Genomic DNA, 20554 nt, shown 5'->3' on the forward strand with positions numbered 1-20554 from the left:
CATGAAAGCGACATGTGGCAAGTGAATGGAGCTCCTGATCAACACTGATCCACAAAATATTCTCAGTAGCTGGCACAATATATCAATGCCAGGTATATTAATTGCAGATAAATAAAAAAAAATCTATTATTATGATATGTCTGATACTTGAAATACAGCCAATAAATATAACTGACAATTTGACACCCTCTTTGTGCTGAAATGTGTTGGGTTTCAAGGGTGTGTGCCCAGGGGCCCAAGCCACTACAGGGCCCCCAAAAGCGACAATGAGAAAATCTAAATAGTGTTTTGACTGTGGTGGGAACTTCACTAGTGGTACTGCAGAGGAAATGAGTTAATTCGTGTTAAGGATGATCATAATTGAAATAATCTCAACATCTTTCCTAAACTTTTGCTTCATTTTCTCCTTCAATCACTGCTTAGCAACTGTTTCACTATCCGCTATTATCTCGGTCAAGTTTTCAGTTTTCTTAGCAGTAAGCTAATGGGCCTAGAATATACTTTGAATTTGAAGCTCAGATACTCAACAGATGTGTTTGGATGATCTGTAAAAGAGAGACCTGATGCTTTGACAAAGTTGGGGATGCCCATTTCCAAAGCCAAATATAAAATCACTGTTAGCAGTGAGTCATCAGAGGTAAGATATAAATGGAAAAAAGAATTTCCATATCTGCCGTGGCAGTATGCTTTAGCTAGAACGCTGGATGATTTGGGTTTTAAAGTTTGCTGCTTTTTTCATTGTCTGTTATGTACATTTCAACGGTCTGATCTTAATTTATGTTGTCTTCATTGGAGTAAATGTTTTGCTTGTCAAAAGCAAATGGATACTTCATAGGGAAGTGTTGCATTAGCTGTAGGGATTACATTAACCCAGAGGTTGGCAACCCAAATGTTAAGAAGAGCCATTTTGTCTTTCCAACAAAAATCAAACCATCTTGGGAGCCACAACATTTTATGTCTATTTTACCATCTTGGCTAAATATGTCTTAGTACATGCTAATGTCCTAATAGGGACAAAAAAATATAATAGGGACAAATAAATGCAGACTTGTTTTGTTCTGCTTTAAGCTTTAGCTCATCTATAGCTGCTTTTCTCACATCTCTGGCAGGAAACTTTTCCACAAAAGTAGAATAGTTTCTTGTAAAATGTCTCTCAGCATTTGATTTTTTAGGAGGCTGAAGTCGCTTCTCACTCGCCAGCTTCTTGTTTGAATTTTCCCGTTCCACCTTAAATGGTGCCTGAGATGCCAAAATGTAACTGCTACACCATTTAACGTGGAACTGGACAATTCAAACAAGAAGTTGACTTCAGCTTCATGACTCTTTAGTGTTTCACAGTTTCTCATTGCAGAATAAACATATTAGGAAACCAGCTGGAGTGCTTACAAATGCAAATAAGTCCATTCGTCTGCAAATTATTGATGCTCGTCTTAAATCTCTCTCTTTGCCTTTTCGTTAGCTACTAGCTAGGCGAGATTTGTTCTCTGCATTGCTATGGTGACAGCAGTCTGCGCGTCAACCTTCAGGGTTAAAGGGTGAGTTAGCAGTTCTACGTTAACTTCAGCATTTAAGACCATTTATTGTTAAAACTGTGTTAGAAGGATCAGCAGAGCTTTATTTTACTGCAAAGGAGTATTATTTTATTTTTACCTAAAAATCTTATTCTGCTGTGGAGCCACAACAGGGCAGAAAAAGAGCTGAATGCAGCTCCGAAGCCACAAGTTGCCGACCCCTGCTTTAACCCCTTAAAATCCCAGATTTATTACATACTAAGGCTTATTATTCAGTAACTACAGGTTTTTCAATACAAACTGTCTGAGCTGTTCTTAGGTAATGGAAGTTTAAATAAAACTTTGACCATGTAAGGGGTTGACCTGTGTTCTCATTAATGTGTGCACAATCTTGCTATTGTGTTGTCACAATTGAAAAAAATATGAATTTACAGCAGTGACGTGCCTGTGACCGTGGTTAGTGTGCTGATATCATGGTGCTGCATGTATGTGTAAAATGCTGTGATGTCAGTGAAAATTAACTGACCACCCAAAAAAGGTTGCCAGGTAGAGGCTCATCAAATATTTGTGCCCAGAGGCCAATAACTTGATGATCCAGGCCTGCCTCTGTGGAGGTTTGATTCTCTGTCCAGGTAAGACCCCATTACTATACCACTATGAGTATATACACCGCTATATGTTTATATTTATGGGATTTGCCAGACACTAATGGCCACAGCAGCTTACAGTTGAACCCTATCAAAGTGAACAACCTGTTGATGGTATATTCGGTCTTTGCTGGTGTAGCCTTTAAATCTGCCGCCAGTGTATTTCAAAACACAACCAAATTCGCTATCCATGCAGATTTCTTTGAAAATCTGAAAGCATGTCACTGGAAAATAATGGAAGCTGTCATAAAGGCCAAGAGTGGACACACTAAATATTGAAAAAAAAAATTGATACTGTATTTAGTCCTGGCAATTTAAAATGAACACCTTGTACATAATCGCCATTTTGTAACAGATTACAATATATAGATTACAAATTATAGATTTTAGTTATAATTCAGAAATGAAATAATTAATGATTGTTCAAAATAAGGTGTTCATTTCCAAAATTTCCCTATCAGTGCATCCTGAATTCTCAGAAAGGATATTTTGAGCAGATAGAGCCTGAGACAAAATCTCATTGTCAATTATGCAGATAAAATGTATCCCCATCTTACATCATACAGCTGGGTCTGGGGGGGAGGGGCTTTTCACTCTGAGATCAGACTGTAGATTAGACGCACTGATCAGGCTGGATTAGAGCGTGTATACAGATGAAAACACACCAAACGCTGTGACAGAACACAAAGCAGAGCCTCAAAGCACAGGTGCCAAAACAGACAGTGAACGAAAGCTATATGCTAATTGTGTCAACATAAGCTCTGTTCCTCCTAATGCCAGTTTGATCTACAGCTACAAAAGATGCTGCTTTTTTTTTCATTCAGAAAGCAACAAATTCACAGATCAAAAAGGAAAATAAGGCTCAGGCTTTATAACAGTGCCAGCCACCAAGCTGTGATAAACAAAGACAAAGGGCCATGTGTAAGCCTGCTTTTCAATTAGACTCTCAATGACGTAGCTGTAATAAAGCAGTGCAGTCTTTAAAGGCATCTGGAGTACACAAATAGCTCTAGAAATCCAGATCATTCTTTTTTTTTTTTTGTTTATTAAGGTGTTGATGTACTCTATAAACAGTTGCTTGTCATAAACACAATCCATACAGTCCATATTTGGAAACTAGGCTGCGGAAACAAATAGTTTTGTATTCATATACAAAACGCATATGCAAAACAACACATTTATCTATTCTACAGTAATTAAGCCACGCCCGTACACATTGAAGTGATAAGCTATGTTGTTAATGAAGGCAGATATTGGATCGGAAAATGTGACGTGACATTCAAAATGTGATGTCATTTTAACTCTACTACAATCAAATGCAAAAGTATGGGCACTCCTGGTCAAATTCCATGTTTTTCTTTTCTTTTTTTTTTTTTTTAAATGAATTCTAAGTTAACTTCTAAGTACGTTAACACATTCTCTACAGAGAACACACTTCTGCACATTTTAGTGCACAATTACTGCTTATTTTCTGAGCTTAACATTTTAGGAAAAACAAAACATAAAATGTGGCCTGTGCAAAAGTTATGGCACATTTTATATTTTACTTTTTTCAACGTTAAACTTAGCAAATTAATAAAAATTGTGCACTAAAATTTGCAGAAAATTGTCCCATGAAAGTTTAAAGTAGAGGACGTGGGGAGCTGAGTTTCACTTAGAAAATCAACAAAATGTCATTTGATGGGGGTGTAAACACTTTTGCATATGATTATAGCTAAATGAGTTAAACAAGGTTTCAACATGTGCTTGGTTAAAGAATTTTTCAAACATTTCCAACATATTTTATATTAAGGAAATATTATTTAGCACATATGATTTCTTTTGCTTATTAACTTACTTACTAAGTGGCTTACCTACTTTGTGTAATATGTGCTTTTAATGTAATGTACAGTGACCTCCCATAGACTTTTACAGGGCCTGAAACTACATCCAGTTTCAGCTGGTCTTGTACAGTTGTGAACTGTCACTACTGGAGCTAGATCTTCAGATTGGGCCACAAAAGTCAAAAACAAAGAAAAAATAATGCTAATTTCTGCCAGCGATTGGATTCTTATATTGTTATCACTGAGCTAACGGTGATTGATTTAAATACTTTTAGTTGGCCATTCTAAATTAAACACAGGCATTTGAAGCTTTTAAAAGACAATCCATGTTTAATTTGAAGCTCATAACACATATTAATACAGTGACACCTTCAGTAAACAGTGCTGATACAGAGCTGCCACTGCAGTTCTAATTGTGTTAATTTGACACATTATGCCTTCAGTTCAGCTCCTGAAGTCTTAACCAATGGCAGACCTTGCTTAGCAGTAACTACCTGTATATCACAAAGAAAAATACAAATTGGGTTATTTTCTGTTGGGTATTTCCAGAATGTAACCCTTTTGTTTTCAACCAAAACACACAGACACACACCTTCTAAACCGCTTATGCTTCTGGGTCACGAGGGGAGCTGGAACCTATCCCAGCTGTCATTGGGAGGAAGGCAGGATACACCCTGGACAGGTCACCAGTCCATCGCAGGGCAGACAGACAGACATATACATTCACACACACTCACACCTAGGGGCAATTTAGCATGTCCAATTGGCCTGACTGCTTGTCTTTGGACTGTGGGAGGAAACCGGAGGAAACCCACGCAGACACGGGGAGAACATGCAAACTCCACACAGAAAGGACCCTGGTCACCTGGCCAGGAATCGAACCCAGGCCCTTCTTGCTGTGAGGCGACAGTGCTACCCACTGCTTTTACTACAATGCATGCAGAGTTTAAACACAAGTATGAAGATTCTATTAAAAAACAATGGACTACAAATAACAGACATACTTTTCATGTTACAGATTATTGGGCCTTCTCTGAAGGCCTAGAAGGAGATGATGGTTCCCCAATGGTCTTGTACAAATGCAAGCATAAATAAAGTTCAGTGACATAAAATGCCTTTTTCTGCATAAATTTGTCATTTATGGATTAACTTGGTAGCTAACCAAAGTAGGGTACAACCTTCACTGTTACTTGAGTTTAACTTTTCTTATATCCCTTCTTGGGAAGCTTGAGGGACATAAGTTGAAGACTGAGAAGTGGCTCAAGCATACGGCTTTAGGCCAACATTTTCGAAGTCTCAGAAACACAAATCATGGTCAGACCCCAAGAGCCCCAGGCTCAAACGCAAAATGCACATCAACTACAAACCACTTTTCAGCTGGGCCTTTACCCCACTGATTTCAGCCTGGGGTATGCCTGATCCTGTGCTCAGACTTAAATGTTAACCGTGTGCTCATGGCAAATTTGGACACTGTAAATTCTGTAAAAGCAAAATACATGCAAACCTGCAGTGCCTGCAGATCTGCTAGCAATATGCATTAGGTTACTGTTGGCACAGCAACCACAGAGAAAGAGTGAGGGAGGGTTTAATATTGATGAAACCCAGCTAAAGAGAGAAGAACAAGTTTTAATGAAATGGTGGGCTCAACTAGGCACCGAAGATATTTGCATTTTTCAAATTTAGATTCATAATCAGGCTTTATTGAGAGAAGCATATGAAGAGAAGAATGAGGAATTGTAGTGTGTGTGTATGTGTGTTTGTGCGTGAGAGAGAGAGAGGAATAGAGAGAGAGAGAACTTAATTGTTGGAAGGTTTTCAGAGTGTTCTTCACATTCTCACCAGTTTATTAGTTCATTTTTAGATTCTTCGTTCTTCATTCTGAACATTAAGTAAACAACAGCTTTATGACACGCACACACACACACACACACACACACACACACACATGCACACACACACACAGAGAGATATATATATGTGTATGTATCCCTTAAATTAATGTTGTGAACAAACATTCTCTGTGTACATGACATGGTCAGAAAGCTATATCAACTGTTATGGCAGCAAGTCAGGTTTATTATCGTTGCTCCCTTAACATCATCTACATAAAGTTTATTTAAGCAATAGGTTGACAACACAGTCATTTGTATTATGTGAAAATGCAAATATCACAGAGTGGTTCTGCATCACCACGCACGCTGTTCCACTTCTGGCGTGAAATGGGCTTCAGTAAAACATATGACATACCGGTATGTATGTAAATAGGTACCAGCTAAATGCAGAATTCACATTCATCCTGAAGCCTGAATTTTCTCTGTACATTCAATACTACTGCTTTAGGATGATAACACCACACTGTTCTGAGGAACTGAGGCCTGCTGAGAGTTGAGAGGTCACTGGGTAACTCACAGGGTAAAGTTCTCCTCGGGGTAGCACCGGTTACGTAGTAGCCCCGCCCACAGCTGCACACCGATAATGCCAAAGATGAAGAAGACGAAGAAGCAGAGCAGGAGCACGTTCCCCAGCATAGGCAGAGTGTCCAGCAGCAGGTTCACCAGGATTCGCATACCTGCACACATACACACACAGGATTGTCAAGTCATGTGGTCATTCATACCTATATTTAATAATAATATGTCCTTTATGTAATATGTATACGCTATAAACACTACTGTAAAAACTGCTGTTCTTTGTTCAATAAAGCCAGAATTAGACACTTTTAAAAGATTTATTCACTGTATATTAAGCTTTATTCATTACGACCCATATAGGCACACAATTGGAGATCTGTTGTGTGAAAATCACTAATAATTGCATTATTAGATGTAATAACACAGAATAAACATTACTGAATAATTGGCAACCGTATTTGTGTATATTCCATAGCATCAACATCTGAAGTTTATTAGTGTGACTAAGAGTTTAAAAAATCACTAAAATTCCAAGATGTGTTCAATATACTGAAGTAGAGTTTTAGTCCCCACTAATTAGGGTCTAAAAAGCAGTAAACAAGCTTTCAGGTCAATTTGCATATTGCAAATTCTAAAGTAAATATTATTTTATGTTTTTTGTTGCCAAAACATGCAAACTGGGTACCTTTTGCATTAGTTTAATCTCATTTTAAAAAATTAATAACTGAAGTTCCTTCTCAATAATTAATAACTGAAGTTCCTTCTCAATAATTTGCATTGCAATGCCTCAAAGTCTAGTTATTGTGAGTTACTATAAAAGAACTTCAATTATGTACTAACACATAATGAATAAAGCTTAATGCAAAGCGAGTGAACTGTTTGGATGGGATTAATTTGGGCTTTACTGAAGAAAGAACAAGACCTTCAAAAATGCCTAATAGGTGTTATATATTAGTTGTGTATTAATAAGTACATATATTCGTCATACATACATTATATACACCGATCAGGCATAACATTATGACCACCTCCTTGTTTCTATGCTCATTGTCCACTTTATCAGCTCCACTTACTATATAGGTGCACTTTGTAGTTCTACAATTACAGACTGTAGTCCATCTGTTTCTCTGCATACTTAGTTTTACCCTGTTCTTCAGTGGTCAGGACCCCCATGGACCCTCACAGAGCAGGTACTATTTGGGTAGTGGATCACTCTCAGCACTGCAGTAACACTGATGCGGTGGTGGTGTGTTAGTGTGTGTTGTGCTGGTCTGAGTGGATCAGACACAGCAGTGCTTCTGGAGTTTTTAAACACCTCAGTGTCACAGCTGGACTGAGAATAGTCCACCAACCAAAAATTTCCAGCCAACAGCGCCCTGTGGGCAGCGTCATGTAACCGCTGATGAAGGACTAGAGAATGACCAACGCAAACTGTGCAGCAGCAGATAAGCTATCGTCTCTGACTTTACATCTACAAGGTGGACTGACAAGCTAGGAGTGTCTAGTAGAGTGGACAGTGAGTGGACGCAGTGTTTAAAAACTTTAGCAGCACTGCTGTGTCTGATCCACTCGTACCAGCACAACACACACTAACACACCACCACCACGTCAGTGTTACTGCAGTGCTATATATATATATATATATATATATATATATATATATGAAAAAAATATAAAAATCTTCACTTTGCCTATTGCACTGTTACATGTTTAACGGAAATGACACAGGTCATCATAGGTCCCAAATACACTGCATTTAATTGGAACAGCACACTCAGATTTACAGTAAACACACACACACACACACACACACACACACACACACACACACGCACATATAGTGAAGTAAAGACTTTTGTTACAGCACTGTTATTTATTTATTTTTATCTGATACTGAGATAATAATCACCCATCATTATATTCATGCACAGACATCTGGCCGCTATGAAGCAGCGACGGTGTTCATGTTTATGAGAGAACACGGGCAAATAAAACAGAATCCCTCAGTGGCTGTGATCACAACCACAGCGCTGATGAATCACACATTCATCTCAATGAAAGCTCTCACAGGAAACAGCCTGCAAACTGCACACAGTGGAACAAACACTATCTAAACTCTTTTGTGATAGATATCTTCTTCTGTACAGGATGTTCTCAGCAATGCTACTTAGCACTTTCATATAAGCCACTGTAGCGCAAGAGGTGTTTAATGCACTGCTGTTTTTACTGTTCTTGTATGGTTTCATGCCATTATAAGTAAAGGACATTCATACTGAGTCTTTTAAAACCTACTCTTGCAAAAACAGTTACAGGACACTAAATAACTAGCGTGAAAAATATCAACTGTCCCTTACATAAGGAAGCTATTATCATTCTTGTGTTAGAAGAACTGCTACCTGTATCTTTCAGGATACATTTTAAAGTTCTGCTACTAGCTTTTAAAGCATCTAAATATCCTAAACGCACTGTTTATATCACAGAATATCTGTCTGTTTATGTTCTAGCATGTTATCTTAAGGCTACAGATACTGGTCTTCTGCAAAAACCTTCCACAAAATACAGAAAACATGGCGAGGCCTTGTTCAGTTATTCTGCTTCTAAACTGTGGATCTCAATTCCATCTTTATTAGACAGTCAAGCTCAGTGCTCACTTTTAAGAAGCATCTAAAAATGTATCTCTTTAACTTAGCATTTAATTAAAACTCTACATATCTTGGTATTTTTTTTTTTTATTTGATCTGTGCCATGGACTTATATGATTTTAAATTGATAGTCATAATTTCTTCTATTGCTGTTAAGCTTTATCACCTGTCTGTACAGCACTTTGAGTTGCCATCAGCATGAAAAAATGCTATGTAAATTAAGATTATTATCATTATTATTATTATAATTATTATTATTATTATTATTGCATGAACATGTCATGACTAATAGACCAATTGAAATGGTTTAAAATGACTTCCTGATTATTTATGTCTCATGTAAGTTAAAGTGCAAAACAACCAACCACTGGCCCTATTATCAGGAGATCACAAGTTCGATCACTGGTGATGCCACAGCCATCCATGTCTGGGTGTCCAAAAGAGCATAATTAGCCTCAATCTCTCTTTGGGGGGATCTAGGATCTAGGACTTTAAAAACCTACTTAACTTTAATGTAAGTCAATGGAACCAGACTTTTTACCATGTGTTTTTGTGTCATTTCTTTTAGCCCATTCATCATGAAATTTGCAGACAATGTAAAGAGCAACAGGGCTTTACAAATTATGTAAAAAAAACTAAAAGATCCTTCAAAAATTGAGATACGAGGTTTTCTTCAGACAACAGCAACATGTATATACAGATCATCTATTATAAAACTCACTATGTAATTACATGTGCAGTAGTGCACTTACATTTGAATAATATATCATAGCAAAAAGAAAATAAGAATTTTCAACTTCTAAGGGTTAATCCTTATGACCTAAGGCATATCAGCTAGCAACTATGTTTCTTTAAAAAAGACAGAGACCAAATATTAATTCGTTTAATTTCTAGTCAAAACAGTCCTTGAGTAAAAGTTATTCATTTTTCAGGAGACAGTTCAGAGGAGATATGATAATCCACTTGCATAGGGAAGGAGAAAGTCAAAGGATAATTAGTAAAAAATCAGGAATTCAAAGTTAGAATTAAAAAAAAAAAATTAAAGCTTTAGAGTAAACAGGATTCCAAACAACCACCCGCAAGACCTGGTGGACAATGAAAACTGTCCCCATTAGATAAACAGCACTTTCACCTTTGAGAGAGAGGAGCAAAACAAACTGCTTCCGATCTGAATATCCACAGGTGTTTCTGTCCATCCTTCCACTGTGAGAAGACCACTCAGCCCTATGAGCCTGAAAGGATGTGTAGCTGTTAAGGAGCCCTTCATAGACAAAAAAAATTAAATACGCAAATAAAAAAGCTGCTGTGGAACTGACCACCCCAGAGTCCAGACCCCAACATCACTGAATGTGTTTGTGATTACTTGGATCGCAAGGGGCAGAAACTACAACCAACTGCTAAGACTGAACTTTGGACGTGTGGAAAAGTATAGAAGCTGTAATAAAGGTGAAGAGTGGACACAATAAATGCTGAAAATCTTTTTCTGATGCTGCAAAGTGAATAACGTCTGCTTAATAGCCGTTTAGAATGGAAAATAAATTACGGTTTTTGCATAGTACTGTGTATGGAAACAATGCAAAGGTAGAGTTAATATAAAGTAATAAGAGAGGGAGGGGGAATTTAAGTATTTGTGAATGTTAAGGGTTAAAAAACTACACTGATGACTTTGCTGTGTCAGACTGAAGATGAGCAGGCAGTTTACAGAGGTGATCTATCAGATCAGACAGCAAAGGCCCAGAGAGCCAGAGCCTTAATGCCTTAATGCCCTTAATGGCTTAATGCCACTTAATCTCTGCTGGCCCTAATGGCACACCCAAAGAAACCCAGACACATTATGCACTGTAGAGGGCCTTTGGGAGCTGTTGTACAGACCTCTTTCACGAACACACTCACGTGTGTCTAATTATGTAATGTCAGCGGACCTCAGTTCACCAGTCAGTCAATAAAATCAGTCAATCAGAAAATCAATTAGAGGTTAGTCTGTCATCACTGTCATATTAAAAGTGACGGATGCAAGCTATAGAGATGTGACTGTGACTGTGACTATAGGAGATGTTTTGGCTTTTCTAAAAAAAAAAATAATAATAATAAATAAAAAATAAAATAAAATAAAATAATAATAAAAGAACCCTCAATCTTAGGCTGATCATATATTTTAGATTCTGTAAAATAATAAATAATATAATATAAACATGATATTTTGTAATATAATAGGTTATTAATCATATTTCCATATAATAAAGAAATCATTAATGTGTTTTAAATGAACTGGTATTCAAATTCTCATTGGGTAGGGGACCTGACAATTATGGTGTCAGCTGCCAATCGTTTGACCAGGGGGTCAGCTAGTTCATCAGAAGCTGCTTGGCTCTTATTGGCTGGAGAGACGCACAGGTGCACTGCTATTGGCCAGACAGACGGTTCAATTTGATGCAGGGTGGCTACAATCAACATGGACCATATTCTAAGCAGCAGGCTAAAGCTAAAAGCATGAAAATGGCCTGTATTTTTAAATCTAAGAAGAATTTCCCAGCATAAACGCATTTTGGATCATGTTTGTCGAGGCTCTGTGAGGAAATTAAGCACAAGGCTTTGCTGCAGTGGTCATTTATAGGTTTTACTAGAGAAAACATGCCTTACAAAACAAAATAAACATATTTGCTATACCGATTGGAAGAATAAATGGTGTCCAGAGATATAAAGCTGAGTTACAACACTTTCAAATTGTATATTGTATGACCATATGGAGAGAACATATCAGTGTATGATCATACCAGAAAGCTCTGTGGCCCGCTGGTGGGTCCTCAAAAGATATTTGAAGCTTGCAAAACACGTTCCATATGTTTTATTTATAGTTAACAGACATTAACATATCGCTGTTGTCAGAAGAAAACCTTGTGTCTCCAAAATGAAAACCAGGAGAAGGAAAAAACCTACTTTACTTTGAATGTAAGTCAATGGAACCAGACCAGTCATTTTGGGCCATTTTACACACAATGTAAAGAATAACAGGTATTTTCAAATTATGTCAAAAACTGAAAAAAAATTAAAGTGACTATTTCCTCCTGAAGGCCTAACCAAAGGGAGAGTTTACTTGTCTGTACCTCTCCTACCACAGACAAATATCCTGATTGGACAATGTTCCACTGGGCAGAGATTTTAACTTAACTATGAAATAAGTTTATTTCTAGATTTCTTGCATAGTTTAAATACAAACATGATCATTCTATAAAAAGATTAACTCAAAATTATTGACATATTTTCTTAGTTCCCAGAAATCAGTGGGCCTTCTCGGAAGACCCAGAAGGTTTGTATGATTTCTATTAGTCCATTCATCATAAAATGTTCACACAATGTAAAAGGCAACACTTTTCACATGCTTATATGGTGTAAATGAATTTTTAATATGACAACAACCATATGGTGGTCTGGGAGCAACTTTAACCCCTTTAATCTACAGGCTGATTACTTAAGTTATTAATCTTATTATTAATTAATCACTATTAATTATTCAGTCTGAAACTAATATGTGCATTATGTAGTTATGAGAGTGAGGAGCTGAATTGTGGGATTTCATATGGATCCAGTTCAAAACATTAAATGAATGTTCTTCTATATGATTAGAAGACAGAAAACACAGAATGTGCTTAGCTTTGAAAATAAAGCTTAGCGACTGTGAGTGAAGGTCTATTAGATGCCGCCACAGCTATGAATTGTGCACTAATCCAAAACTGAAATAAATATTTGTGGACTCTTCTTCTAATGCAAGCAGAAGCTGGATGCAAAGCAGGCTATTCAAAGCTCTGACACATTTTATCCCGTGGAATGATAATCCGTCTAAAAAATGTGCTTAAATGCAGTTTTTGGAGCTTCTGAATTTTAATGCAAGTCAAGAGGAAGTCTATAGGCCACATGGCCCACAAGGACGTGATGAGGGGAAAGGGCTGTTCACAGCAAGAGCTGTACAGCTGTTACATTTGGAGCCACTGTGCAGTGCAGTCATTTACACTTGGCACAACATTCCTGCACAACATGTCCATGTCTTGTAGAGTTCATGGCCAGGTGATGTTCTCAGGGTCGGGAGGGTTACTTTACACATGTATTCTGGCACAGATTACTGATAACCTGCTAAACAATATAACCCATAATGTAATCCAAAGGATGTTTATATATATAACTGGGTGTCATCAGCATAGCTATGAAAAGTTATGTTTCCTAATGACATCACCTAGAGGAAGCATGTACAAAGAGAAAAGCAAAGGGCTTAAAATTGAACCTTGATGGACTCCACAAAAAAACGCCAAATCTTTTAAGTGAACAATTTCCCACTGAAACCCTTTTACACGCATAAACATTTTACAGCCATCATTAGTAAACTATTGAAGAAATATATCACACATATAGCCTCTTTTCATGTTTCAAGAATGCTCTGTTCCATGTTATTCTTCTTAGTTAACCTTAATGTTAGGTCACTACCGGAAAGTCCCTGCAAATTTCTTTCAAAAACTGAAAGCAAGTCTCCTGAAAAGAATGTAAGCTGTAATCAAAGCTCATCGTGGACACATTTCTGAAAAATTATGATATTTAGTTGATGGTGCTTCTATGTAATTTTCTATTAAATATATTCCATTTTCTGCCTTTCTCATGACCCTGAAAAGTGAATAAGTTGTTCTTAATGGCCATTTGGCCTGGAAATAAAAAAAAAAAAAATGAAAGGCTGGCCTTTGCACAGCGCTACAGCACTATTTTTTGGCCACTGCAGGACAGTGATACAGCCCATTGCACAGTAAGGGTTCAACCCCATCTATGTGATGAACCTCTGCAGGCCACTCAGAAGCCACCGAAAGTCTGATCAGGGAAGAAAATAGATGCAGGTCAGCACACAACGCACACCATCAGATTCAGGGAAAATAATAACACAGAGGATATTATCTTAACCCGCCTGCACCTTGTGCTCTTGTTTTCTTCTCCATGCAATTTAAAAAATGAAAAGAGAGCTTTAGATAGGCATCGGAGGCTGGAAAGGCCGCACTCGCTTCTCTTCTGCTCTATTGGTTTTGGCTTCACGCACCTGTGGCATGTTGGCATCTTCTTTATTAAGCAGGGATGTAAACAAGCAGCCAGATACACACCTGCACTGAGGAACAGCTGTTTTAATTACAAAACTGGGTAACACTTTACTGTGGCGTGCTGTTCATAAGGCTACATGACTCTTACATAAGCTTGTCATGACAACTGACATAACCCTACATAAATGTTTATTAAAGCTTATTCCAATAGGTGTCATCTGTCATAAAGGCTACTTTATTTAACATTGATCAAATGTAACCTTTACAGCGAACAACATCTGGAACCAGTTTTGTAAATGAGATATGTGAGTGTGAGGAACCTTTTTAAAGTTTAACATGCATAATGTAAAGGTTTTGTTTTCATGGTATTATAAGTGAAAAGAAGTTCACACATCTTTACTTAGAAAATCAACAAAACAACAAACTTTTACACGATTGTAAACCAAGTAAATGTTTTTCCTAGAACTGTGCACCTTAGTGAAGAAGCCGGACACTGCTGATGGAACAAGTACACAAGGGGGCAAAAGAAACTACTGAGGTACAAACCAATCTTTACTCAATGAAGAGCTAAATAGGTGATATTAGGGTAACAGGCTAACCTGCTTGGCATTAGTGCTAACCAGTTACTCTTGGCAGTGCACTCACCTCATGTGGCCTACTTCATTAACATATGCATATTAGAAAAGTAATTAAAAAAACAGTGTAAATTAAGCTAGTTAATGCATCTTACATTTGGATAGCTTACTTCATCTCCTGTAGTACTGCTAAAGGGAGAAGAAATCTCTTTTTTTCATAAGTTTTACTTTTTCAGCAGTTTCTTTTGCTACCGTGATGACTGTGAGTGATGTAGGTCTATATTCTTGTTGGAACGTTGTAAAAGCTAGAAACATGTATCCACGAATGCCATAATTCCTGTGACTGATGTTTGAAAGATATGTTACATTGTAAAAATGGTCATCAGATCAACCCTAAAAAAATGACTTGATGTAATAACAAGCAATTGAACTAGTTTTATTCAACTTCAAAATTGACTGAAAGTTCGTTTAAAGTATTTATTTGAATAATTGAATAAAAATAATTCAATAAAACTCACTTTTAATACCACAAGAAGTAATTTTTATGTTGGTAGGATGAGTCATTTTTACAGTGTACCTCACAGGACAAAACAGAAACACATTTTTTTTAAGAGTGTAAGATATTACTGAGGCATTAAAAGTGTGCCAATACTAAGTTTCACACTTTTCCGAAGGTGAGCGACGCCAAAACATTTCAGAACATAATGTCTGGTTTCTGAGATGCTTCCTGCCTCCAGTTAGAAAACCTAAAAAAGGAACATTTTGCCTGAAATGTCTTACTGCTTACCAAGGCAGCCCTGCAGCTATCAGTTACCAGCTAATCTCCACACATTTAGCTTATTAAAGGCTAAACATGTGCCAAGTGCATCTTCACTGTATGAGGTAAAGCCTTCACATAGTCCTGATCCAGAGAACCCTGAGGTTAAAATCTATTCTGCTTACAAAGAGAGGAAAATGGAACAGGAGAGTCACATTTTTCGCTGATCTTCAGTTCTTGACATCTGGAGATGTTCAATTTAATACAACAAAAAAGACAATATGTAGCTCAGTTCTCTTAGTCTGAGATGCTTTATGCAGCGGCCTTCAAGCCCTTACCTAAGCCAGGCTTTCAGGGTGGTCCGGACAGCACTTAGATGCCCTCCATAAGCCCCTTTTGAAGCATTGTCTGTCCAGTCTGGACCTTTGGTACCAGATCCTTATCAAAGGCTCTGTTCAGGACTGCAGTGATTAGCCAACAGCAATGGCTCAGATTTAATACATCTTGTAACTTTTGGGTAAAATCAAAATACTGTGCACTAAATTCTCCAAATACATTTCAAGGCTTGTTGCACTAGCTATACACAAGTTAAAACCAGAGTTTCCATTTGAGCTTTTAATGCCGGTCAGTGTCCGGCAATGATTCAGTTTGCCAGACAAACTTTGGTCATATATTGGCTGTCGCACAAAAAGATGTAACATATTCTCAGGCAGCCCAAAAAAAAAAAACTTTTTGCTAACAAAAATATGTTTATATTTACAACTAAATCTAAACAATTACAGTGTTTCCTTAAGCAAAAGCTTAAATGCATTACAAAAGCCATGTACTTTTGATATGCATGGATAAAGAGGTGACATGTAGCAATGATTGACTCCTATATAAAGCAGTTTCTTCAACACAGGTTATTATATGCACTTTAGATGAATATATTTACTGGACATTGTATCTGGCGTGAGTTAAATACTTCTATTGACCAGCTTTTAGGAATTTGATTACATTAAAACATAGTAATATATATATAGTCATATGCAAATGTTTTGTACAAAAAAAAATCGGTCTTGTTGATTATCTAAAACAAATAAAAATAAAAACACCGCCTAGAGAACATTTTTGCACATTTTTGTTTGTCTGCTGACTTTAACACATCGGAAAAAAATCTATTATAAAAGGTGACTTGTGCAGACGTTATGGCACAATTTATAATTTATGTTTTTCTATTTTTTAAAGTCAGAAAATAAATGGACTGAGCAAAAAAATTGCATAAAAAGTGCCATATTTATGGAGCCCCATTGGTGGCATCCTGTATAAATGAAAATAATGATGGCCATGACTTAGTAAGGCATGGGGACAAGATAATTAAGTCATGGCCTTGACTTAGTAAGACATGATCTCACTCCAACGCCTTACAAAGTCGTGGCCCTAACTTAATTATCTCACAACTTAGTAAGGTGTGGGAACAAGAAAATTCAGTCATGGCCTTGACTTAGTAAGGTGTGGGAACGAGATCCTCATGTGTGGCCGTGACTTAGTGAGGCATGATCTCCTGTTCAAACTTTCCTTATGACTGTGAGCGTGAAATCAAAGCAGCTTCCAAATTATAGTTTACAGGTAGACGGAAATATTTAATAGCAACTATATTCAATGTAAAAACTGGTTTGTTTGGTGATATTATTTAGATTTATATTGTTGCTTTCCCAAAAATGCATGTATATAGTATATATTTCTGGATAATTTGAGCACACCAGCCGACCTTCATATTGTGTGAGAAGTTCATGATGAATGGACCAATAGAACTGCCTGGAATAACATTTTAATGTTTACATACATTCAAAGTAAAGAACTTTCTGTATAAAAATAGTTTTGTACAGCAATGATACAGTTTGAACATACAGCTGAAATACATGGTTGCAGGGTTTTACCAAAGGATTGAACCACACTTCTTAGGTAAAACATTCCGATCTTTCACTTTGGACAGGCTGTCTCTGAACATACTGTCCAAAAAACTGTGAGTGCAAGGCACGAAGCGGCTGCTGTCAGAAAATTGGCTTTAATAAAAGAGCTGATTGCCTCTTTTATAAGCGTCTAAATAGAGCAGGCAGAATTACAGCAGCCACAGCGCTGCAGCCGAATCCACCACGCTAAACCATTATAGCTCACCTCATTCCCGCCTTGCTAATGAAAGTATGCTCCAAAAAGTTTGGACAGGAGTTGAGCTAAACTTTTTCAGCCTGCCTTTAATAGATAATGCTACTGCTGCTGCTGCTGCTGATGTTGGTGGTGTTTTTTTTTGTGGCACAGTGCATTTTTACAGCATCATGCTGTAATAATGAGCAGAGCTTGACGATAGTAGCTGTGGCTCTTCAGAGTTTTGTTCTGCATTGCACAAATAAACATCGTGATTAGCCCTTAGTGTGGTCATGGTTTGGCTTTTGCTGGTTTTTTTATAACTACTTAGACAAATCTTTCAAGGAATATGCACATACACATAAAGGTAACATATAAACAGGCTTAATATTTAGGTTTAACCTAATTAACTTAACAAACTTGCTACACTCTTAAAAACAAGGCCAGGTGAGATGCCATAGTAGGGCTATTTTAGGTCCCTAAAGAATCTTCCGGTAGATGTCTTGTAAGAGTCTACTCTTAAATACATTAGAAAACATAAATTGAATGAAAAAATTACATCGATATCTAAACACATTTAATCTTCATTTACATTTATTATAGTTTGCATTATTTTTTAATAGACTAGCTTTTCATTTTTTAAAAGAAATCTGCAGGGATATTTTTCCACACCTTTAAAGTTCAGTCTTAGAAGTTGGTTGTATTTTCTCCTCCTCACAATCCAGATCATTTCAAACATATACAGTGATGTTGAGGTCTGGACTCTAAGGTTGTTCATTTTTCTGAGAACACAAGCAGTGTTTTGATTTACACACTCTCTTCTTTTTTGTCTGTCTCCTTTTCTCAGTGAGGCTTCTTGAACAGCTACACATCCTTTCAGACCCATAGCGCTGAGTTGTCTTCTCAAAGTGGATAGATGGATAGAAATACCTGTGGATTTTTCAGATTTAAAATAAGAGTGGAACTTAATTTTTCACTTATTTTTATTTGACCTTGGTCATGCAATGGGATTATTTTATTTCTAATTTCATCTAAAATATCATCTGAAAAAATGCATAACTTGTAGTTAAAAACTGGTTTGACTGGAAGTTAGATAAATGAAGGGTGGTCCCTGAACTTTATACGGTATATTTCATACATATATTCATATATTCCATATATTCGTATGAAAATATTGCACACATTTCAACCAAGTCAATTCAGTGCATGACTTTTACAAAGTTGGTAGAGAGAGAAACTAATAGAAAGAGAGAGAGAGAAAGCCCTGTTTGCTGTGTCCGGGATCAAGTCGTGGCACATGTTGCCAGTGTTGGGTGGCTTTGCCATTATGTGCAATTCGAAAGCATAATGAAATGTGTCATCACCACTGTGAGAAAGAGAGAGAGAGGGCGAGAGAGAGGGTGAGAGAGATGGCGAGAGAAAGAGAGAGAGAGAGGGAGAGAAGTATTGCTGGTTATTGCAAAAGATAAAAGCACAAAAGGCCACAGTTCTGTGTACTACTGCACAAAGCAAACCAATTAACAAATTCTACAACATCACGCTTTGAAGAGTCAGACTTCAGTACCATGGACAGCTTCCCACACTGACCAAAGGAACAAGCTAATCAGTCCAGCTTTATTGAAAATAACTAATTAACCTATCCATGTGTTCTTCCGTAGCAACTGCAGCGAGGTTGAATAAGCTGTACAGAACGAAAATCTCTTTCAGCCTAACGGGACATTACAGCACACAACTCAGAATACTTTAGAATACCTCAATTTAGAGATCATTATTCATTTCAAATGTTATATTGTGTCCATGTGAAAGGTCACATTGTCAGGAAGAATTTTGTGAATGATCTAATGTTAGCATGGTGGCACATCCACTGTCGCTTCCAACTAACCCGGTTTCAATTAGCTGCGATGCCTCAGTCCAGTTCCAGTTCTTTACTATAAACTCAACATTGTGTAGCGACTTTAAACAAACATTGTAGCTAATGCTGGAGTGGGTAATCTAGAGAGTTGGGAGAATATTTGGTGGGCCAGTAACATTTTGAGCTGGTTACTGTGAGCTTATGTTTAAACTTACACATAAAAACACAAGAACACTCAGACAAACTCTAAATGTTACCTCCAGGTGTACATTTGTAGTAATTTATGGGTTAAATCAGTGGCCCTCACCTCAAGTTGTACAGCCTCGGTTTACTGTCCCAATAAGAAGCAAACATCAGCCTTGAGAGTAGCATATCAAATTCAGTACAATGATGTAGTGCTGGCTAACACAACAGACAGTGTTCCGTAGAGTTTATTACTGTTATACATGAACTATGTGAAGATGGACAGCATCAGCAAAAACTGCAAAAAATTAAAAAAAAAGGGGATGAGGACATATCTGAGCAGGTGAGCAGTGAGAAATATTAAGAGGATGTGAATTTAAGTTGTTTAGCTAATGTTAGAATTTGTTTGTAGCAGCATATCGACTGCCATGATTATTAAGTCACATTTAAACCCCTTAAAATCCCAGGCTTAATACATACTAAGACTTATTATTCAGTAACTACAGGGACTTTAATGCGAACTGACTGAGGTATTCTTAGGTGAAATATAGACGTGTGTAATGAAACTCAGATGTCTGTTCAGGCGCTAGAGTGTAACTGCTGCACTATTTAACCCCTTAACAATCCAGGTTTATTTCATACAATGGCTTATTATTCAGTAACTACAGGGACTTCGATGCAGATGAATGGAGCTATTCTTAGGTCAGGGCAGCACGGTGGCGCAGTGGGTAGCGCTGTTGCCTCACAGCGAGAATGGCCTGGGTTCGATTCCCGGCTGGGCGACGAGGGTCATTTCTGTGTGGAGTTTGCCTGTTCTCCCCGTGTCTGCATGGGTTTCCTCCCACAGTCCAAAAACATGCAGTCAGGCTGATTGGAAATGCTAAATTGCCCCTAGGTGTGATTGTGTATGTCTGTCTGTCTGCCCTGCGATGGACTGGCGACCTGTCCAGGGTGCATCCT

General features: G+C 37.4%; 1 protein-coding gene across 1 annotated transcript in view; it reads right to left on the reverse strand.

Moving 5' to 3' along the window:
* LOC118807435 (voltage-dependent T-type calcium channel subunit alpha-1I-like) overlaps positions 1–20554 on the reverse strand; it is a 199952-nt gene that overhangs the window by 139793 nt on the left and 39605 nt on the right. The window contains exon 4 of the mRNA XM_036569447.1: positions 6391–6550. Coding sequence (XP_036425340.1) covers positions 6391–6550 — 160 coding nt within the window. The remainder of the gene's footprint in view (positions 1–6390; positions 6551–20554) is intronic.

This window comes from Colossoma macropomum, unplaced genomic scaffold (genome assembly GCF_904425465.1).
Source record: "Colossoma macropomum unplaced genomic scaffold, Colossoma_macropomum, whole genome shotgun sequence".
In the NCBI taxonomy this organism is placed as follows: Eukaryota; Metazoa; Chordata; class Actinopteri; order Characiformes; family Serrasalmidae; genus Colossoma; species Colossoma macropomum.